Source organism: Callospermophilus lateralis, unplaced genomic scaffold (genome assembly GCF_048772815.1).
Source record: "Callospermophilus lateralis isolate mCalLat2 unplaced genomic scaffold, mCalLat2.hap1 Scaffold_1909, whole genome shotgun sequence".
Lineage (NCBI taxonomy): Eukaryota > Metazoa > Chordata > Mammalia > Rodentia > Sciuridae > Callospermophilus > Callospermophilus lateralis.
In genome coordinates this window covers 18,026-43,025 of record NW_027512924.1, presented here as the reverse complement: position 1 = coordinate 43,025, position 25,000 = coordinate 18,026, and the positions used below count along the sequence as shown (strand labels likewise).

At 34.2% G+C, this 25,000-nt stretch overlaps 1 protein-coding gene across 1 annotated transcript in view; it reads right to left on the bottom strand.

Moving 5' to 3' along the window:
- The window catches only part of LOC143387348 (roundabout homolog 2-like), a 144,685-nt gene extending 122,717 nt beyond the window's left edge, over positions 1-21,968 (bottom strand). Inside the window, 1 exon segment of the mRNA XM_076841835.1 lies at positions 21,884-21,968. Within this exon segment, the coding sequence (XP_076697950.1) occupies positions 21,884-21,968 (85 nt within the window).
- Between the last annotated feature and the right edge of the window lie 3,032 nt (positions 21,969-25,000).

The following is a 25,000-nucleotide window of genomic DNA, read 5'->3' as shown; positions in this document are numbered from 1 at the left end:
ATTACAAGGACTACAGAAAAGCCCCTGACGCTGATTTTCAGTCAGTAATAAGTTAAGATCACATCACTTTTCATCCGTGGACAGGGTGGATGAAAATATAACAAATAGGTTGAAACATCCTTAGAGATTTCAACTCAGTAGCTCCCTAACTACTGTTAAGCTTTTTTCTTCTTTTGGCAGAGGCCAAGAAACAATGACTGACAAGTTGATTCTTGTTCACACTGTGAATGGCTTTCAAACTGATGCACCAACAAATTATTATTTTTTTATTATATCATAACTTCCAATCACTAAAATCAGTAGTAATAGGCTTCCCTTGTTATTAATGCACAAAAATTGTAAGAGAGATACATGGGCTTAATAACATTTTCTTTAAACAGAATAATGTCAAATCTGTGAAGATAGTAAACCATTTTATATAAAATAGAGGTGAATATTTTAAAACAGGCTGTTCCATTATCCAGAGAAGAAGAAATATATTTATCGGCATTTGAACTGTATGAAATCTTAGAAAACTCTAGACAGACAATGAGGAAGTTATTGGCTGGTCTAACATAGAGTCCTTCTAAGATCAAAGGCTACCTCTAATGGTAGTGGAGCAACATTTTAACCCTAGTTCTTTATTGTGGGATTTGGGACAGGCTACCTGATTTTTTCTTGCTAGATTCCTCATCTGTGAAATGATAGATAATACCTTATGATGTTGTAAGGGTTTAACAGGTTAATTTGTGAATTGTATTTATCATATGTAGAGCAGTAAATAAATCTTGGTTTTCAGTGTAGTAGTCACCACATACTTACAGGTGTAGTTACTCTTGGAGAAATACAATTTAAAAATGTCAATATTTGTCTTGACTTTTTAAAGAGACACAATATTCACATAACATTTATTATGTTTATTTTTATAATTATTATGTTTTATTTTCAGTTATTTCTTTTAATTTTTACTGTGCCTAAATTAAAAATTAAACCTTATCATAGATAGGTTTATATAGAAAAAAAATTTAGTGAATGTGGTTTCAGGAATCCATTGAGTGTCTTTGAACAAAAACCCTGTGGATGGTGAGTACTATTGTATTTAGTAAAAGAGTCAAACAAAAAATAAAAAAAGACACGATTTAGCAAATTTGGGCCAATTGTAATTTTTTTCACTATTTTATTTCTGGAAAGAAAAATCACTATGTGTAAGTAGTAAAAGATATACTCAGAATACTCCTCTCACTCCCCATATTATTCCGGAGAGAGCAATTTTCTTACTTTGTGTGGTGTGTATATACTTCACCTTGCTAAACAGAGTGGTAACTATATTTTCCAGGTAGTTGCCTCTGATTTTCAACATTCATTTCTTTTAACTACTTTCAATTTCTTAGATGTGAGGTAAACACAAATGCAGGACAGAATTATTTATTTTCTGCAGGTATACCCTTCTTTTCCACTGTTTAGCATGTCTGTATGTATACAGCTGAAATTATATCATAATGATAGCAAATTGCAGAATTATGAGATATTCTTTTTTTGAAATAGAAAATTGGGAGACTTTAATAGCAGATGCTGCATTATGAACACAATTTACTGGAATTGCTCTTCTCTAATCATATAGAAACCATGTTACATCCTAGGGAGGTTATAAAAATATACAGAAATCCATTTATCCTCTGAGGAAATTGAGGTCTTAGTTAGAATAATGACAAGGACTTGAAATCGAGTTGGGAGACCTGACATCATGGATTGAGACATCATACACTATCGATTTCATTCTATGAAGCCACAACATACTGAATACATAAATAAAATAAGAACAATGATTACCACATGTCTATAATTTTAATATTCTCTTGACATTCCTTAGACTTTTTCAAAATGGAGCTTGTATATTTGTATAATAAAAATTCTATAATCCCCATTTCCAGGTTAAACTGAGAACTAAGAAATATTTACAAGTGGTGCTTTTGTTGTAAGTTGATAAAAAGATTATATGAATATAAAATAATTTCTTTACATTTCCTGTTTACAGCTAAAAAGTCAACCTATTCAATAGAATATGCAGTTCAAACAATAGTCATTTCTTTTCTATACCATTCAGAATGCAAACTTCATATAATAGTTAAATATGCTCTTTTAGAAAGCATTGCATCAAATAGAATATACAATTTTATTTCTTGCCAGAGGAAAATTCTAATGTTGATTTCTCTGTGTATCTTCCTAAAAAGTGAAAAAATGTTCCTATAAAAGCTTGCATTTTTAATGTGGTCTTTCACATTTGCATTATTTTAAGCCTTTACAAATTAATGAGTTTCAATTACTTTAGACTCCAGTTTTGATTTTTAACATCACTATGATTCAAACTGCAATTCTGTGACTATCTGAATGCTGGGCTTCCTCATATAATATATTTTAATTCTGTATAAATTCTGGACAATTCTGGCATCTCAGAAAATATTTCAAAAGATAATGACTTCATAGAAAAATATTTTAAGCATTATTATTTAAACTTGCAAAAGCACTATTTTACGATACCCTGCATTTGATATAATGCCACCTGAGTTAAAAAAGATCAAAATATTACCTTAAGAAAATTTGCAGACATTTCTCAAGATAATAGTCATTCATTTCCTTTGCTATCAACAGCTTTGGAAGCAGTTGTTAGAAATACATTTAATCTCTTTTAAACTGCAGCTCCTTAAGTTTGATGTGATCACTAAACCAAAGATTTTCTAATCTACAGATTTAGTTAGCAGATGCAGTTAGCGCTATTCTCACAACATTAACAGGCACATATATCTAATTTAAATTTCTTTCTTAAAAGATTGTAACAGAATGCTTCTGGCAAGAATAATTTTCATATTAACACAACAACAAATGAAAATGAAAAACTTTAACTTAGATGTTTTAAAACTCCTAGAAAACCAGATGGAGAAAAGTCTATGAACGAGTAGACATTAAGCAAGACACCACAAATCTCTCATTCTTTCAACAGGTTGGGAATTCCCTAATGACATAGGCAATATGAATACATTTTATTAGTATTATATGAATATTTATTTACTATGTTTTCCATTATCAAATATTAAAAACAAGTTGTTATGAAATATAACTGTCAAGAGGTTTTTTGCTATAATATTTTACCTACCATCCATGTTTTAAGGGATAGATTTTGATCAATCATAGCTGGATGTTCCTATAACTAAAGCAATGGATATTGACATCCAAAATTTTGGATAGTTTAGGGGAAAAAAGGATTTTTATTTAATCAAAGAAATGCCACAGAATTTGACTCTTATTCGGATTATTGCCTATGCAGTAAGATTCTGTCTCACACTTCCTTCTTTAGAATTCTACAATATGTTGGTTAATTCCAAAATGTTAATGAATTTGTACCTGCAAAAGAATAACTGTCTCTGTATACTGGGGTTAACACAGTTTGGGTCTCACCTATCAATGTGAAAGTGACTTGCAAACTGTCTATCTGCAAATGATTCAGTGCTGAGCACTACAAGATGACTGGCTTACTGTCTTTTGAGACCTTATCTCTTAACAAGAGAAACACCAATATTGTATGCTCACCTTATTTATCTTCCCTAAATGCCAGTTGGGGGACCTTTTCTTTTGTTACAATCATTTCCTAGGTCTTTAATTATATCTTAATGCTGATGATGCCCAAATTATAACTTCAAGCTCAACTCCTTCCTTGTACTCGAGACCTACATATCCAAATGCCTGCATACCAACTCCATTTAGATACTCAAATGGCATCTCAAAACCACTCAAAACCATGCTCTTAATTCCCACCCTTCTGTTTCAGTATGGCTCCAGTATTCCAGTAGTTTAAGACTAAAACTTCAAAATCATCGCCTAATTCTCACTCTCCAAACATTCCACACCCATCCAACACCCTTCAATGTGTCCATGATCTAGTCAGGCTTCGTTGCCCCAAGGAAGACTCTCAGCGATGGCCAGTACAGCTCTCACCAGCACTATTGCAATCACTTTCTGACTAACGTGCAAGATCTACCTTAACCCAGTCAGTACACTATCTTCATTATTCAACGGGCAGAGGGATTAATTTAAAATCTCTCACTAAGTAATTTCTACTTTGTGCAAATCAGATCAAATTCTCTTCACAAGATCTGTGTCATTTGTATTGTGTCCTCACCCATCCTCAGTTCATCCTGTTCTCCTGACTTACCCTGCTCAACCACCTACACCTTCTTTCTGATACTTATATGAGCTGTTTCTTAGTGCTCTTCAACTCATTTCTCCTGTTTTGGAAATTCTTCCCACGGATTTGTACATTCTTCTTTCTTTGAGCCACATTATCAGAGAGTTGTTCCAAGAGACCCAGTATCACCTGCACCCCCTGTCCATTTTTCTTAATAACCTGCATTATGTTATTCATTATTTATTACTTATCTTCAACTCCTGACCAAAATATAAGTCCCCCAGGTCTGGGCCTTGGTTTTTTACTGGGATTTCACTGGCACAGAAAAATAGCTCCTGAAATAATGCATGAACACAATAAAAATTTATTGAATTAATTCATAAAAGCCACACAAAGGGATGGTGTAGGGAATGTGGTAAATATGAGTTTCATTATAGAGGTTTCCTAGGGTGATATCCATTTATGTGGTGGCTAGAAATGAACTCTTAAGCTCAAGGAATATGCTCCTTCTACAGTCTCTAGAATTCACAGGAATGGAGGGAAAGAATGTCTCCCCTACAGATCTTGCTTTCATCATTTTTAAAAAAAAATTATGACAAATATGCTTGAAGAGAAACAGTATTACTAGTGCATTCAATTACAAATCATATCTCCCCTCAAATCCTGACTTAGACGGAGAAGCCATAATTCAAAATTTAAGATTACCTCAGAGATTTCCTGAAGGACAGTGACTGTTGATTTGGCAATGCTGGAACTCACTTTGCCTCTGTGCCTCATAATGTACATATTCCCTTGATCCTTGGACTATGGAATGTCTATGCTGATCTGCCACTGTATATTTGATGAACTAACTCTAAGAGGACCTGGATTTTACCCCAAACTTAACTGAAAAAGCTTGGATTTGGTTTTTACATTTGTTTGATTTTTGCACTTTTAGTTTTCTGCACATTGTCTTCAACTCCACAAGAGGTGACTGAATCAAAATCTTTGTCTTAATTTTCTGAGTCTTTTGTTTATTTCTTTATTATGCACCAGTGGCTTATAATTTTATTTCTTTTCTTTCAATATCTTTGTAAGTTTGTTGCCATTAGTGCTTCTTAGATTATAAAGAAATGCTGCTATAGTTTCTCAGAGCAAAACGTTTTTATAGCCAGAATGTGCATTTCTTCTATTAATTTCTCTGGCTGAACCATTTTTTCCCTTAATTTCTCAATTACTATTTATATAATAATAATAATAATAATAATAATAATAATAATAATAATAATAAATAATTACTATTTATTATAGAATAATTTCTCAATTACTATTTATTATAGAATAATCAAAAAAATTGATGTCTTAACTTTGGATTCCTGTAAGGCTTCCCAGCAAAAGTGATGGCAACTGTAATTATTAAGTATCTGTAAATAGATAGATTCCTTATTGTCTTACAATGAATTAATAAATGGGTTAAAAATTATGCATAATTAGTTATAAATGCCATCTGTTTATTTATTATATTTTATATAACTTAGTTATATTGAATCCATTATAAATTCTGTATGCATTTCTATAAACATGAAAATCTTGATTAAACTTTTTGGGTCATTGTTGTAATCTTTCCATCTTAAACTGCAGTATAGACCAAAACACATCACTTTAATTCAATATAAGTGGTTAGCTCAATGGGAAGCCCATAAATTTTACTGCCAGAAAGACATTGACTAGTGAATTAAATTAAAAATTTATTCTTTTAGAACTTAAATAAACTATAGTGGGTAACATTCAATAGGAACGTTACTCTTCAAAATAGCATTTATTTGAAAAATTGGCATAAATCAATAATTGGAATGGAATCATACTACTAGTTGTAACTTCCTTTTATGAATCATATGGTAACTCCTAAAATCAAATAAAATCAAACTGTTAAAATGAGTAAACATTTCTCATTTATCTCATTTATCCACTTTAGCGTAATAATATTTACAATACATTATTATATGCTCATTTGCTCTTCTCTTCAACTAGATAAAAAGCTCCTGAAGGGCAGACTCTTCTTTGTATTCCTGTGACAAGCACAATGTCGGACACATGACAGATGTCTAAGGGTTTGTGGAAATGGTGAACTCAATTTCCAGTTCTATCTAGGTTTCTGCTGTACAAAATACTTATTTGAAGTTATATTGCAATATAATAGCCTTGTGGTATTTGATGAAAATTGTACTGTGCACAAATCAGAGTGGATGTTGACCAATTCTAGATAAAATATTAGACAAATTCTGAGAAAGAGACTGGAGTACACATCATAGCACTGGTAGGGAACTTAAGATCATGAGAACACAGGCCTGAGGTTTTCTTTAGAAATTTCTTCACAGCGATGTTTTTCTTTAAGACAGTGCACTTTTCAAAGCACCTTTACTTAAGGTTCATTTGAACTTCCAAACAACATTATGTGTTGCATAGGGCAGAAAAATATAATTTACCTCTTAAAAATAGGAAGAAAATCTTACAAAGAGAAAGGCAACAATTCAACCAGTGTCACACAGTGAATCAAATTTCACTCTTAAATATAGTTGCACCATACTGTGCAAAGCAGAATACTGTAACATTTATTTTCAAATAAAGCCCAAAATTCTAGAAAAGACTGGCACAATTAATAATGATACAAGCAGGAGGTGCGGAGGTGCCCTATTTCATTACTACTCATAGAACTGGATGGTGTTGATTGACTGTGGCACTTATACTACACACTCACCCCTATATAATATAGAGGTCTTACTAAGTTGATTAGGACCTGGCTAAGTTGCCTAGGCTGGCTCTGAACTTGCAATCCTCCTGCTCAGCCTCCAAAGTTGCTAGGGATTATAAGTGTGTGCCACTCACCATGTAACTATGACCACTCTTTTAACCTACTTTTCATTAGAAACATTATGTACACGAATATATGCAATAATAATTGGACTTATGTTTATTTTTTAAAAAACCAATCATTGCTACAACTAAAACGGTTATATTGTATTTGAAAAAAGAGGCTGTGCTTCTCTTTTATGTATCCCCTATTATAATGCTTAATGATAAATTACATTTTCACAAATATTTTCATTATATATCTAGAACATTAACTTCCTTTTTAAGGTCAAGTTTTCTATGTGGAAACAAAAATTGACTAGACAAATTTACAAGTTATTTATTTATGAAGCAATAAAACAGAAAGTCCATGAAAATTCAATGATTAAAAATTAATGCAGAACACACATTCTAAATATTGCTCTTAAGTTTAAAACAAAAACTGTTGTAATAATAAACACTGTTAGAAAAGTTGAAAATAGAATCTGTGTTCAATTAAAAAATATCACAGAATTTACTGCATATGATTGTCTTTTCATATATCCTGACCTATCTAATTACAATTACATGGTTCCAAAGCAATTTTACACAGGTAGTTTAAAACTTCTCCTTTGCAGTTTTTGAACTGAAGAAAAATGTCCAAGATTTATCTTAATCAGTAATAATAAACTATAAAACCCAAATAATGAATGAATTCCGGATTTTTTGAGTTTCCTATTTTTATTTTGCTTTTGTCTGTCATATTCATAATTCCCTGAGCCTTCTCACAGGAAAGTAATTCTCATGAATTTTTAAATCAGATCTCACAGTTCAAAAAACTGAGATCTATTTCTAAAAGGCCTTATTATAATGTTCTTTTGAACTCTCTGTGATTTCTATTGAGTTTTCCACATATGAAATAATCTTTTCAACCACATACGTAGTATGAATTAATGGATGCTTACCTTCAGACTTTTATATGTAAATGAATCACTATATCTCAGATTAGAAAAGGAGGGGCAGGAAAGCAACTGTATTAATCAATACTGCACATGGGCATATGAAACACTGTAACTTAAGTGTGAAACCTATAATAAAGATCTAAACAGTATTAAACAGTATTCTTATTTTACACTTGAATTAAAGTTAAAATTATGTGATAGAAGAAAACATTATTGCAAATCTGGCAAGTGAATCCAGAGTTGTGAAAATTAGAGTGGAGATGGCATACAATGTCTATAATAATATCATTACTTTCTGTTGTTGTTGATGTTAATGGTAGTTGCCTTGCTTTGCCATTTCTCTATTTTTTAAAAACTTTTACTGCCAATTGCTTACTCTGCTTCATTGGTTCTAAGTGATGCAGTACACTAAATCACTTGATTTTAGACATCACTAGTGAGAGTTACTCTTCAATTATTTTATGCCAGCTATATCCTCTAATTAGATGTTACTACTAAATAATATGGGACAAGTCTCATTTTATCTCCCCCTAGAATTGAATCACATAATAGGAAAAACTGCAATTAGATACACTGAAATATACATTAGTGAGTGATTTTTTTCAGCTGTAAACTTTAAGAATTTATGGTCAAAACTTGTTAATTATTTTACAATACAGTCAAAACTGCTTTCCACAAACATGACTCTTTGCTCCATTATTAAATATAGTAGGCAATGCTACATTCTATTTTTTCACTTTATTATGGAAGGTAAGCAATTGGCTTACTTTTCACACCCCATCCATGGGTTGTTAATAGTTTTATGCTTTAAGCATTTCATTGAAATTTTATTATATATGTAAAAATAACAGTGATATTTGCTAAATATGAGTCCCAATACAATGCAGTTAGGAAAGTTGTAAGAGACCTCAGAAATTTGGAGATGCTTGAAATCAGGAAAAATGCATCATATTAACATATTTAATTGGCAGAAGGAACTATAAACAAGTTTATTTTGAGGCTAAAATATACAAATACTCTTGTTTAATTGTCTCAGGGTTAGCATGAGATTTAACATAGCAATAGAAAACATGTGCAAGGATATCTTACATTTAAATTCTGGCAATCTCACTGAACATACAGATAGAAGTTGAAAGACCTTATTGAAGCACCTGTCTTCCACATTTCTCTTTACTCTCAACTACCTTATATGGCTGTAAGGAACAGCTGTCCTAAAAACATCATGATCATTTCACAGACTCTACTTAAAAACTTTGTACGTTTGTTCATTTTCAGATAAACATTTATATCAACTAATATTTTTGAACTTATTTTTAATCTAATCTAAAGTTTATGTTTCAAAAAAGCATGCAGGCTGCACTAATGCATGAACATTCCTTCCATTCTGCTCCATTTGGCTCAAAGTCTTCTACAAATCTAAATTTATTTTCTTTCTATCCTGACCATTTTCATTTTTATAATTTTTAGAACTTGAGAAAACTCTCTTCCTATAAAGTTTTCTGTAGTTTCTCCCTGTGAACATCTTTGAAAAATGGTTGTTTCAATCATTAAGTTTATAATTTAAATAGTATGTTTTATGTTGTCATTTTAATTCAAGAAATATAGACTATCTTGCAATGTGGTAAGTATGGTAGCACCTTTGTACTCTAAGCATGATGAGAGAAACCAGAATCATCGTTAAAGTGCAAAACCTTAGAACTCTGTCCAGAATTATTGAGAGTATTTACATGTAGCTGAGTGCAATGGCACACACCTGTAATCCCTGCTGCTCAGAAGGCTGAGGCAGGAGGATCCTAAGTTCAAGACCAGCCTCAAAAAGTTAGTGAGACTGTCTCAAAAAAAAAGAGGCAGGGGAGAAATAGATGGTAGGGAAGTAGCTCAGTGTTATGTTATCTACTTAACATACTGGGTTCAATCCCCAGTATGTTAAGTAGATAAATAAGTAAGTTATGTTTACATATACAGAAACATTTCATGATAGTCTCCAAAATCTGTGTAATTTTCATGTTTTTATGTATCAGTTAAAATAAATTTAATGAAAATAAAACAGAATAAAATCATGGAAACCAGATTGTAGTTGGAGAGAGCTTGCTTTGTAGGATGCACACATCAGCTCATCATAATACTTGGCCTCACATAGTTCAACAACTTGTAGCACAATATTAATAATCAAACAGGTAAAAAGGATCATGAGACAAGTGTGAAGTAAGCTTCAGTGTGAGAGGGGTGCTGGGGAAGAAGATCACAACCAAGTATGATTATAACTATTAATGTCATCAAATTCCATTAATAATAATGAACATTTATTTGCTAATTCTAATAAATATACTTGTTCCAGAGCTAGTCATTTAACATGCCTGATCATCTCCACAATGACCAGGGTGGTAGTTACTATTATCCTTATTTAACATATGAGTAACTTTAAAAAGAAAAATCTAAATACGATGGTCCAGCTCAGAGTATAAATGTCTATTTTCTCCATTATTACAACTTTTTCCAAATTCCCTTGCCTAAGTGTATCATTTTCGTTATTACATAGATGTTATCTTTCCTATTCAGGATGCAGTGTTTCTTCCAAACTTGTTTGCAGTCTTTTAAATCTTCGAGATGACTTTATACTCATTTGATTCTCCTACAGAATTGATTGGAGGTAGTAAATAAATTTTTCAATGATATACAAAAGTTAACAATTCCCCACAGGAGAGTTTTTAAAGTTTTATTTAGTCATATAGGGCACATAGTGGTTTGTTTTAGCTATAAATGTCTAAATGTAAAGCAAAAGGGTTAAAGTCTATACATGTGAGTGTATGAACCGGTTGTGTGTGCATATGTGTGTGAATGTATGTGTAAATGTGTAAGGAAAATTATTAATTTAAAGCATGAGAGAATATGATAATGACATTAGCTCAAAGGTATCATGATTCTGCTATAGTCCCTAAATACACTGGTGATTTGGGGTATGTTTTATGTATTTTTATTTGCTTATTTACTTACCAAGAGAAATTATGTGAATTTATACTTAAAACTTTAACATGATAAATTAATTTAATTACATAATAATCCTTTTTTAAACAAGGCCTCAGGCCATATTTTTTTATTTATTTTTTAATTTTTTTAGTTGTTGATGGACCTTTATTTTATTTATTTGTATGTGGTACTGAGAATCGAACCCAGTGCCTCATGCATGCTAGGCAAGCACACTACCACTGAGCCACAACTCGAGCCCTTACATAATAATCCTACAGTAAATAATCCTGGGGTAAAAACTTCAATTCACCACTTTCTTAGGAAACCTGGATTATCTATTTTGAAGAAGTATCAGGCTCCCTCTTTAAAAAGACTTCTAAGAAAGTAAATATATTAGTTTTCATGCATCTCTGAACTTTTAAGTAGATATCTTAATAATTAAATCATACTCATAGAAAAATTTAACATATGTTTAGCTCTTTTAAAATGAATTCAGACACATCAGTTATTGTTTAAAATTCAATCTAACTTGTTAATAACAATTTTCTTAAGTAGACTGAGTTTATTTTGGAATAAGTGTTGTTTTGCTTTTTTTCTTGCATTTGTGCACAACTTATACAATAAATTGTAAGACTTTCCATCATAACTTGGTCATGTCTGAATAAATTAATGAAAAAGAAACAGTCTTTGAGAACCAAGGCCATTTTCATTCTCTAAAAAAAAAAAAAAAGCATCCTTTCATTTCTTTTCTTTTTTTTCTTTGGTATAGTTGAATGACATTTTTCAAAGAAGTATCAAGGGTAGCTGGATTCTTTCAATGGATGAATAAAAGAGGAAGGAACCCCATTCATAGTACTCCTAGACTCTCTGTATTCATCAATCAATGGCAGTTGTAAATAGAGACACTGAAATTTGTTCCTTTAATCTGAAAAGGTATGGAGAGCGTTGGAGGAAAAGACCACCAAGAGACCCTCTCATGCAACAGCAAAGGGTTTATTGGGCATCCAGCATGCTGTGGCTCAGAGCTCACTTAAGAAGAGCAGAGAACAAAGAGTCCCAAGAGCCACTTGAGCAGAGTTCATATACATTCTTTAGAGAGGGCAGGGGCTTTACATACGTCATAGCCTCCTTTAGCAAATCATCATATACTGCGGGAAAATCAAATAACAACTCTAAAACATGATTAGCACATTCATTGGCAGGAACAGGTCCGGTGGGGGTGATTGGTCAGCACTAAGATAGGCATACATTTAAACTGATTGGTTGAAGCCCTGAGAAGTGTATGTGCTGAGCTGCACAGCCTCTGGGAAGGGGTGATTTAGTAACTACGTGGTCAAGGGAAGATTTCGACACACATCTAACAGGCGGTTCCAGGAATTGTCTTAACTGCCACAGAAATTTCAGGCTCTGAGTGCAGCTTGAAAACTTTACAAAACCTGGTCCTTTACATTTTAACTTCAATTTCTTTTATCCTTTCAAATCTAATGTTTTCTTCTTGCACTTGCAATGTTTTCTATTTCCTTCTTTTTAATGCAATCTCAGAAGGTGTTTCTGTTACCAATTTTCTAAAGTTTAAAATTATTTGAGCTTGGAAACAGCAAAATTTACTATTCAATAATATTCTATTTGAAAACTTCTGTTTAAATGAGATATCAAAGTTGAAAAAAACTTTAATAAAAAGCCCATTGCACTGTCAATATTGTTTAATTTTGCAAACGTTTATCACAGACTTCAAAATGTGTCAACCCAAATTTGGGTGCCCCTGGGATAAATAGTATAGGCAGGTGCATCATCTCCAGAGTGTTCTGCAAAACTTGGCCATCCCACCGCATAGCCTTTCTTTTGTGCTTCTATTAATTAAAAACCACAGCTAAAGAGAAGATAGTCCATGAGTGATAAGACATCTTCTGAGTACATGAAAAATAACTTTTCTGTTTGTCTGAGTGTGGGTTTGCTCAGGACCTGCACTCTTTTGCATGTTAGGATCTTTATTTGCCTAATGTCATCCAATATTTTTGGATCAAACAGTATAACGTACTGTATCAATTCCTCTTCTTCTTATTGGTGGAGAAAATTAGCCTAACTCTGAAAATCACAAGTTTTTCTAAATTCATGGACAATACATTAATTAAAAATTGCTTAGAAATTTATACTATTTTGTAATAGGAAATTTCAAGAGAAAAAATGCTAGGTAAGAAGCCTTTGCTCTTCTATGTTAAAAGCACAAATGTTTTTTATCATGTTTCATTTTATTGGATTTAGTTTTGTTCTTTCACTTACTCAAACTATATTAACTGAAATCTTACTGGGGGCTGGTAACTTGATCAGTGAAAGATAAATGTGGTCCCTGCCCTCACTGTTTATTTTGGACTCCAAATTATATTCTGGGACTGGATATAAAGGATTATAAATGAAAATGACTGAGTCTGTCCATCCTTCTTTCTTTTAATTTGCAGTTAGAATTTTGTCAAGTTTTTATGAGAGAAGGAATGGCAGCATTTAAATGAAAAACTTAAAGTTTTAAACATTCCTGGAGAACATTTATTTTTTTAAAAAAATTCTGTGCTTATAAAATTACTCAAGAATGTCACCATTGAGGGAACAAAAAAATTATGCTATTGGAAAAAAATTATTATTACAGAAATTAAAAGGGTAGTCATAATTGCCTGAATATGAACTTTGTGACTTAAGCAACCACTTTAGTATCTTATTTCCAAAACAAATCCTTTTCAGTGTTTTGTCCCACAACAAATACAAATGTTGCTTTTATATTTGTTTCACACATTTATAATTAGATGTTCAGTTTACAAAAGATAACAAACTAAGAATAGTCATGACAAAAGGAAAATAAAATGAAGACCTCCTGACTGCTCAGCTAATGCTCTTTAAGGAAACTTATCATGTGACTATATTCTGGTTGCTTGGCTTCTGTTGCCATTGTTACAAATTCTATTTTATGCCTGTAAATTCTATCTCCTAAATTTGCATGCACAGAGCACCATTTATTACACCAATGACATGTTTCCTGGTATTCTTGATCTGGCTTGAATAGTTAATTGCTTTATTTCAACTCTTCACATAATATATATGAAGTTACAAATCGTCAAAAACATATATAATCTAAAGCTTATTAAAGATGTTTTGCCTCAAAGAACATCCATATATCCTTAGTCAACAGACCAGGAATTGCTAAAGTTAAAAGTTTAGTTATGTTTTTAATTTCTAGCACATTGACTATTTAATTCTTCATCCAATCAATATTTAAGGCAAGCATCTACATGAGATATAGATTCATGAAAAGTTCCAAACATTCCCTGGAAGACCAATCAAATAAATAATGACTTATAACTTCTGGAATTCTTCTGGCAAATCTTCCTAAAATCTCTAATGTTGATTTCATAGAATATCAAAAATAAATACTTTGTTTATGTGCTCTTTTAACTAATGTTTCCATCCTAAATATAGTACAATGTTGCCAAATACAAATTTAGCTGCATTAAATAAAACTGTATTGGAGAGAGTTGTGTTTGTTCAGTGTAAATTAAATCACTAATGTGGCAAACAGTAAAAATGCACCAGGTAAAAACAATAAATGCCTGCATTTTTCCCTCAAATAATTTTATGTCTTTTCTTTGTGAAACAATACAAGTCTTAAAAAGTAAACTCAATGTTAATTAGATTAATTCTTGAAAAAGTTTAATAAACAAGACATTAACAATGAGGGAGAACAGCTACACTGCATTTCAGAGACTCAATAAAAAACTAACCTTTTTGAAGAGATATTAATTCAAGAAGAAATAGAAGAAAATTAGATTAATGGTCCTTGGAATGGAGAATTTCAAAGGTGTCTCCATCATCTGCAGGGATTTTAGTTTTTTTTTGTGAACAGTCTTTACTATATATCATTCGAACAAAAAACATTTTATATATAGTTGTGGAATTATGTTTTGTAAGAAAAACCACGTGACATATTTGATTCACGTTCTGATTCTAGTTTCAAGTTAAGAAAGTGGATAAATTGGCTTAAAGCATCTTATTTACAAAAATCTGGAATATTTATTCATTATAATTTTACTCTAAGGCATCATGCTCTGATACAAAGTTTGACTTAGAACTATTTCTGACATCATCTAGAAGAGTGCAACTTCATTTTCCTGCTTTGTGTATAACATGCTCTGAGGGTCATAGTCTAAGAAACTCTGGAATATAGGTCATCTATGTGGAACACTCAAAATTTGATGCATCTTGCCTTCTGAACATGACCTTTTGTGTTATCGGTGAATCTAGCATACAATTATTGTGATTGCTTGATAATGTGATCACTTGGTTGATTTAATCTGTTTTTTAAATGAGTGTGATCTCTGTGGTCAGTTGTATTGCAAATGTAGCTGTTGTGTTTAGATGTTGGGAAATAAAGCAAACAGTTGAAACTAAGAACAGCAAGTGTGATGAAAATGATAAGGCATAGAAATCTGCAGGATGCTCTGTGTGAGCCATCTTGATCAAGCAAGATATATTTGAACCTAACATACATATATAGGCACATAAGCATACTATGCACATACACTTTAAGGCAAGTTGCACAAAATGTTTACCTTTATTTATCCCACTAAATGCAAAGCATAGACTCTATTCTTCTATTATTCCACTCAACTGCACTCTACTCCACTCCATTCCATTGGTTCATATTAGTTAAAAATATAATGGGCTTGGCACTGTGGCACAGACCTATAATCCCAGCAGCTCCAGAGGCTGAGACAGGAGAATCTTGAGTTTAAACACAACCTCAGCAACAGCGAGGTGCTAAGCAACTCAGTGAGACCCTGTCTCTAAAGAAAATACAAAAATGGGCTGAGGATGTGGCTCATGAACTTAGGGTAATGATGTCTAAATCATTCCACAGTCTTTCCTACCCCCATATGCGCTCCCGTTCCCTCCTTCCCTTTTGCCCTATTTAAAGTTCCTCCATTCCTCCCATGCTACCCACCCATCACCATTATGAGTCAGTATCCTATATCAAAGAAAATACTTGGCCTTTGGTTTTTAGGGATTGGCTTACTTCACTTAACATTATATTCTCCAACTCCATTCATTTACCAGCAAATGCCATGATTTTATTCCTTTTTATTGCTGAGTAATATTCCAATGTGCATATATACCAAAATTTCCCTACCCATTCATCTACTGAAGGGCATCTGGGTTGGTTCCACAATTTAGCTATTGTGAATTATGCTTAGATAGTTTGAAGAGCTTGCTAAAGCTATGGAATGATGAGGGGATGATGAGGGGATTCCATTAGATTCTTTAATAGATTCATGACATCCCTTTGAAGTAATGAAATCTACACGGTATAAAGCTATTTACAGTTAGAACTCTATATAATACCTACTTATTATATTATCAACTTTATTTGTATTATCTCATTTAATCTTTACAACAGTGTTTTTAGATTGGTCAAATTATACCCCAGCATTATAGTTAAGGGAATTAATGTTCAATGGGAGGAAATAATTTTTTTATTCACCAACATCATAAAAATAAATAAAATATTAATACAGAAAGTTTGACTCCAAAACTATTTTTAAGCTTGCAAAATCCAGTAAGATAATTTATTTCTTTTCTTTGTTCCAACAAAAAGATTTCTTCATGACCTTCTCTGTGCCATGCTCCATGAACATAAAATTAACTGACTGCTCTGATAGCATTTGTTGTAAAGGATAAACAGAAATCAAGGTTGAAGTTCATTCCTAAACTAACAGAAGAGGCAGAAAAACATAATCAGTTACACATTGACTATGAAAATAAGGTAATTCCTTTCTTCAGAATTTTTCTTAAAGAAGAAATCTGTAAGTTTATCAACAGAAGAAAAAAAAATATGTTGGATTTGATGTCTTCCAACTTTGTACTCTAGGAATCTGCCACATTTTTCCTACTGTGAAATTTTTGGTTTGGAGTGGTACACTATCATCGGGTCACCTGGTAGGTCTCTGGCCTCACATACATTCTCTTGAAAGTCAACATTTTAACTCTAGAGTTACTGTTTGTAGTAAGGAGATTAATGATTGCTCTTGGTTGCAGCCTATATGGAAATCTACACAGTCAGCAGCAGTGTTCTGGTTATGGGAAGAGGACTCAGGTGATGCAGGGCTGTGATTCATTGCTACTAAACAATTTCAGTAAAGTTCAAGGTCTTTAGGTCTAAGTGTAACTCATGAAACTTACCCCTTACCTGTCAGCTTCTCTGACAATATTAATAAAAATTTAGAATGACAGCAAATACAGAACTCTGCACAGAATCACCTGAGGCTGAATTACTTATTATAATAGGCAACAGAACTCAACCTACAAGGTAAAATCTTACTTTCCTTCTGTAATTTCACACAAATTTTGATAGAAACACCTTTGAAGCAGAATGGTGCCTAACACATTTATTATTATTATTATTATTATTATTATTATTATTATTATTTGAATATAATGAATGTAGGTAAAGAAACTAAGAGTAACTGATTCAAGTTAGTGTTATCTGCTAAAATGTTTGATATGATATGAAAGTACTTAGATTTTAAGATAATGTCAAACTAATTATAAAAGCAAAGTTAATATGGGAAGTTACAACTGATTTCAACTATTCTAAATGTTATTCTTGAGTTTTCTTTACAGTCAGTTAAAAGCCATATGGGAAATTATGTCTACTTGATTTCTAGTCCTTTCATAACCTTTGTCTAATTTTGAGCCCAAATTTATATACCATACTTTGCTTTTTGGAAATTTAGTTACTGCTGAAAATTAATTAATCTTTAGAGAACAAGACTTATCACCATTCAAAAATTTCCAATAAACTCTGAAAGCAATTCCAAAAGAAGAGCCTTGCAACATGACTACAAAGTATCAGGTGCCTGAGGCAGATTCCAGGAGCCGCCCTATTCCCCCCACCCAACAGGGTCCATATACAACTCAATCAATCTAGCACCACAGCAATTATATACAACTTAACTCAAATCATCATCTCAATGGTTCACTGGTGTCACCTTTCAACCACTCCTTCTGGCAATATGCCAGGCATCATTCTGACTGTGGCTGTGGCTCTCAACAGGTTCCAAAAAATTTGTGCTGTTTTAAGTCACTACCTTTGTGCAAATTTGTTACATGGGGATTGAAAAGTGACAGTTACTGGCATTCTTCTTTAAACATGGGGAAAATTGAATCCAATGGGGGAATTCCTCTATGTTAGGTCCCCAGGCCTGGGAAAATCCTATCTGGATTATCTCTGCCCTCTGGGAGCTTCACTGTGTCTTCTTGCTTCTGCATGGAAGGGAACTTTTGTAAGTAGCCGTGTGGCTTGCCCAGTCCCCTCCTGCCAGAGATCTTGATAGTTCTGAGCATCTCCCCCTGTCCTGTGGTCTGTACCTGTCAGTTCCCACAGGCAGCTCTCCTGCTGATGAGACAGCCCAGTTCCTTGTGGGCCCCTTGGATGCCTCATGAGACAGAACATGTGCTCTCATCTTGCTGAGGTTGTTCCTTTTCCATTTTCAGCTTCTTCTGGGGTGGCTGAAGGATAATTCCAAGAAGCTCCCTGGTGGCTCTCTAAAAGGACTGAGAAGACCCACTGGCATTACTTGAACCCCTGGTGTTGAATGCTGGGACCTTTCCATCTTCCTGAGATTGCAGCAAAGGGCTGTACTGCTGTACCCATTCAGCTCTTTGTGCTAACCTCCAGAGCAGCAATCAATTATTTTTAGCACCTTTTGCCATCTGTAGAGGATGAGGATTTCCCATATCGACAGCTCTTTCCTCAGTTTCTCCCTCTCTCTCCCCACCCCCCAATTTTACTATAAACATAAAGAAGAACCAGCTTTCACTTCAACACTTTGCTTAGACATCTCCTCAACCCAACTTGTAAACTCACCATTGACAGGTCCTACCTCCTAAAGGGAGGGAACCATTTTCCTAAGCTTCTGGCCACTGTGGAACAAGGGTCTCCCTTCCTGCAGTTTCAATAACATGAGGTTTTTTTCTTCTGAGAACTCCCTTGCAGTCCTTTTGGGGTCCATAATTATAGCAGTTTTCAAAGCAATCTAGGCATTTACAATTATTATCATTCTTCTCAAAATTCCAGCAGCTTAGTTTACCAGCAGATTCCAAAACACTTTGCACATATTTGAGGTTTTGTTATGGTAGCATGGCTGGTACCAGAATTTATATCAGTGTTCTGTTGCTTCCATACCTATGATCACAAACTTAGAAACTTAAAAAAGGACCCACTCGCTACCTCCCAGTTTCTGTGCACCAGATGTCTAGCAGGACTCAATCGAGTTCCCAGCTTAAGGAGTCAAAGCAGGACCAACTGAGGTCCTGCTGGCCTGTTTCCCTCAGGAACATCAGGTCCTCTTCCAGGCCCATTCTTGTGACTGGGGGAATACAGCTCCTTGAAGTTGCAGACTAAGGTTCCCGTGTCCTCCTGGGTATTTGGGCAGCAGTCACTCTTGGCTCCTTGCAGTCATTCTCCAATCCCTACTTATGGTCCTCTCCATCTTCAAAGGCCAGCAACAGTGTTGCAAAATACAATTGAACAAAGATTCTCCCAGACAGTCACCCCCAAGGTGGGGTTTAGTTCTATAATCTTGCTTGAACTGGGACTTTCCTTCATTTACTTTAGTGTGTGATAAGTGAGCTCCTGATATAACCCCCTACAATGGACTTTACCATGACTTTCCCTGCTCCCATCTGAGCATATTTTGATTATGATATTTCTCTCTACAGGTTCCTGTGTGGCATCCAATGGCAGCACCTTGGTTCTCCTGAAGTTCAGGAACTGTGCCAGGGTTTCTTTTATGTAACTTGTGTACATATCCAAAAGTCCTGCTTTTTTCTAATCCATCACAAATTATAGACTGAAGTGCTAGACACTTGTGTAATTGGTATTTCTAAATTCTTCTGGAAGCAAATAATGAATGCACATAAAAAATAAAAGTAATAAAATATTCTTCATTGATTTCATTTTAAAGTTAGCCCAATTAAACTAAGAGGGATTATAAAATCAATTCACTACAAAAATTCTATCAAATAAGAAATGAATCTTGAGAAGATTTAACTGATGCCAATTATTAAATTATAGTAATTATTAAATTATTTTTGCAAAATGCTCATATGCTTTAACATATTTTTAAAGCACATTAATTAAGCAAAAATATATTTGCTTTCTTCTTTGAGGGAAGCTCCTTCTACCCATAATTGCAGAAGATTATAAACTATTTGCTTTTAGCCTCCTCAGATTAAAAGATGTAATCAGAGACAGAATGACAAATTAATTGAAATAAAAAAGCTTTTTATAAAACTTGAAAAGTACTATCATCTTGTTATGTATTCATTCATATGAGTAATGTTCCATTTGAGGTCAAACAAAATATTTTCCAAAAGTTATAAGTTTCTGTTGAACTACTATATTTCAAGTTTCTCAGCCTTAACTTCTGTAAAAATCATGTTATATTGAATAAAAATACAATTTTTAATAAGTACAGAACTAACACTGAAAAAGGTACAGATGGACATATGTTTTTTCTTGTGGTTTTCCTGTTTATTCATGTTAAAGAGTACATAGAATTAAATCCATAAAAATGGAAGCTGTTTGAATCAGACCATCCTGATTCTAAGGTAACACAGAAGATCAGCTTTCTTTAAAATGGACAGAGAACTGGTATATGTGTGCTTTTTGTTTTTCTCTGGTGGGGAATTAATATGAAATATCAAGTTTTCAAAGGTTTCCATTTGTGGTCTTTAAAAAACATAGCTGTAATTTTGTGAACCTTATGCCAATGATTTGCCCCCACCTCTGATGCTGAGCTGTCCTGGTCAAATGCCTTGACTTTTATAAGATGTGACAGGAAGCTATGTGGGGCAATTTCAGAATAGAGACCTCACCAGCTTTCACAGCTTTTCACAACCTCCTCCCCGATTGCCCCCAGCCCTTGAGGAACTCTGGACCCCCAGGAAGAGAAGAAGACCCAGTACCGAATTTTAGGGTCTCTCAGCTGCTAGACTACACATGCAGTGACCTCCCCCCACCTCAGGGCAGCTGCATGAGGCGGCCCAATAGGCATCAGAGCAACCAGTTGAACACAGCATGGTGGAGAAGTATAGGTAAGGGTTGTTTTCAGCCACTAAGCTTCAGGTTAAGGGATTCAATGCAGCCACAGAGTCCAAAAATCTAATCCTCCACCAAAAGCTGGTACAAAAAAATGAGTCCTCTTTCAAAAACTCCACTTTACCACAGACTTCTTTACAAACTGCTATATACAAAGAGATTCTGTACCAACATTTTAATGATCTTTTTCTATTCAATGAGTCAAAAGGAGGTAATATTGCATTCATCATTTTCAGAAAAATGCATTAGAGAATAATATTAATAGAAAAGATTATTTTTATACTTTGAAAATTTGTAATTAATTTCTCCTATTCAAAAATTACACTTAGTGTATTTTTATCTTTAAATAAATTAAAATTTACAGTATCGTTTTATCAGTGTAAGAGCTCTCAGGCTTCAAACCATCTTCAATTTCTCAGGGACAGGCAGCCAATTCTGCAGGTAATATTTCCTCCATTGTATTGTTATCTGATTTCTCCTTTTTCTTGAGAATTTTTTTTTCTCCTTGGCTTAGAGGAGTGAGAAAATCTATTGGGGTAAAATTCACCTAGACCAATGTGAGAAATGGAGCCCATGAGTGGAAATCTAGGCTCTGGCTTTTTTTTTTTTAATTAATTGAAGGATCCCTTCGGTCCATCTTTCTTTTCTTTTATTTTTTAAATTTTTTAAATATTTATTTATTTATTTTTAGTTATTGGTGGACACAACATCTTTGTATGTGGTGCTGAGGATTGAACCTGGGGCCGCACGCCTGCCAGGTGAGTGTGCTACTGCTTGAGCCACATCTCCAGCCCTAGGCTCTGGCTTGAGACACAAAAGCCTCCTGCCTCAGCGGAGCCAAACCAGAGCGGAGCTGCTGCAGGGGCCCCGCAGCTCTTCTGCTGCCGACTCTGTGGGCCTGGTTCTTCTTTATTCCAGAAGGTTCCATCTTCCATGGAATGCCTTGGCCTTCCTTAGACAAGTATACAGAATCTTCAGGTTGGAGCTTTAAAAGCTCTCATGAGGAAGGATTCCCCCTCTGAGAAATGTGTCATTTTATGTTCACCAGGTCTGAACTCAAGCAATTATAAATCCGTATCCCCTACTCTAAACGATGATCACCCACAGTGATGATGAAAGAAACAATTACTATTTAATTTAATAGTTAGTATTAAATAAAATAAGGTCCACACAAGAAAAATCAAATTTATGTTACTGGTTCCTAGAGCATTGTCTTATCTTCCACCACTGCAGCTGTGATGCTGGTCTGTAAGTCTGTTACAGTCATTTTTATTTTCTTATTTGTAATATCTGAATAAGGACTGACTTGTTTTACTGATTCCTTAAAGTTTATTTACATAAATAGCATTAGTTCTGGATTTCACTTATTTAATCCCTTCAAATATTAGTAGGGGGAAATTGAAATATGCAATAAATACTACTTCCCCTAGAGAGATTGTTATGGCTCTTGCTATCCCCAGTCTGATAAGGGCATATATTCCTAAATGTGCCCCAATTTAAGTAGGAGGTGGTGCTTCCAATTCAGCTGTCACTTTCAACAACTGTCAGTATTCATTTGAGACAAATGGTTTCCATTTTCAATCAGCGAGCTATCCTAATTATCATGTGACACTAAAATATTTAGCTTAAATTTACACACATACATTTTCATTAAAATACATTTTTAAAAAAATTCTTCAGTCATCAAATCACCATCTATTTTTCTACAAAATTTTGCTTTTATCGTTAAGATGTCTTTATTGATTTATTGTTAATTTCTCATTTTTCTTGAGAATTGTTTTTTCTCCTTGGCTTAGAGGAGTGAGAAAATTTATTGGGGTAAAATTAACCTAGACCAATGTGAGAAATGAAGCCCACATGTGGAAATCTAGGCTCTAGCTTGAGAAACAAAATCATTGTGACAGAAATAGTTTCATTTCAGCCCAAAAATTTTATCCTTAAAGTTTAGATTTTTTTTTCACTTTATTTTATTTGTGTATATATATATATACACACACACACACACACACACACACACACATTCATACATACACATTTATATATATTTTAATGAGGTGCAGAGGATCACATGTGCTAGGCAAGTGCTCTACCACTGAGCTGCATCCCCAACCCCTAAAGTTTAGAATTTTTCAATGAGCAAAACAGAATTACTTAACGAATCTCAAATTAAAGGCAAACATTCTTGTCATAGGCCAAAAAGAAGTAATATTCATTTACCTCTTTGAGATCATTGATTTTCTCAGGTAGAATTTTCCCCCAGTATCTGAAAGTCCAAAAGGAACCTTGCTACCTGTCCTACCGCCTGTCTCACTAGCAGAGCCCTGACTGGCTGTCTGGCACTCCTTCCCCAGGATGCACTTCAGGATGGACAATTTGGGGAATCATATGCATGCACCCACCACAATCCGGTTCCTCGGCCTCCCACTGTCCTTCCCTGGGCAGTCCCCAGCCTGGCTTCCTCTGGCTCTCCGCTTCCCTATTTCTGTTCCACCATGCTGAGCTACATAGAATGGCAGAAGAGAGACATCAGGGTGGTTTTTGATGGCTTTGTACACCATATAAACTAGGCCTCCCTAACTTCTTGTTGCCCAAGAGAAACACGCCCTCATGATCAAACCATTGTTTGGGGGCTTTGTTACCCATACTCAATATAACCTCTAACTATGTTCCCAACCTGATGCCCTCTAATCCTTGAGAAGTGCATCACAATCCATTTGAATAATGTCACCTGAAGTTGTGCAGTACTCAGCCTGTGCAGTTATCTGTGGTGACTCTTCACTGTCCTCAAACCATGAAGCTCCTAACATTCAAATATGACTTCACCTTAAAGTAAATTCAAAGACATACTCCCTCCTGAAGGATGTACAACATAGCTCCTTTTTTATTACTATTATTTCCTGTGTTCTCTTAGACAAAATGATTGCTTCTTTCTTTCTTTCTTTCTTTCTTTCTTTCTTTCTTTCTTTCTTTCTTTCTTTCTTTCTTTCATGGTACTGGGGATCTCACTGAGTTTCTTAGAGTCTCACTAAGTTGTTGAGGCTGGCTTTGAACTTACAATCCTCCTGCCTCAATCCTCCTGAGCCACTGGGATTACAGGTGTGTTCCCTGTCCCTGGCTTCCTTCTTTATTTTAGATTGTAGGTCTCTAAGCATAAACTTGATTCCCTCCCTTTCCATTTACTCTAGGCTTTTAATGTACCTAATTTGGTTGGAAATAAATGTTTTATTATTTTTTGAGATTGCAACAATAAATGCAGTGGGACTCTTGTGTGACCATTTTGTGAGGCTGGGCATGGAAGTTTACAGTTGTAGTGTCATGGGAACACTAAAAAATTTCATATGTGGAACATTTTGGATTTCAGATTTCTGGATTCAGGATGCTCAGCCTATGTATGCACCGTGAAGCTGTTTATTGTTTCCATCTGACAGTGTTTAAATTACTTACTACTATTTCACAAGCCCCGCCCCAGAACCTCAAAACACCACTGGCCTTGTCAGCCCCTATATTTCTGGGGTTCCCGGGGCTCAGCTGGACAATTTTTTCTCTGATCTCTCTTGGGGTTCTTCATAAAGTTGTTGCTCATGGTGGTGGAGGCTGGAATCATCCCAGGACCCACTGCCCCCTGGGATGTGGGCTGGCTGGACCTCTCCCTGTCCCTGGGATGACCTTTTGGGGCCACTCTGCACTGCTTCTGAAAGGGGGCGGGGTAGACCTTTGGTTGATGGTAAAGCATTGTAATCAGCTACTTGATAATCATAGCTAGCAAGTCTTCATCTTGCTTAGCTGGTAATTCTGCAAAATGAATCATATTTTGGCGTTCTTTTAATTTTTGAAGGAGAGGCTTTTTTCTTTCACATTTTATAAGTAAAGACTATTTTAAGACATGCTTTCAAGAATAGCACTGAATAAAGCTGGCACCTAATTTTTTTAAATGTGAAATTTAAATAAGGTTTGTTTTAA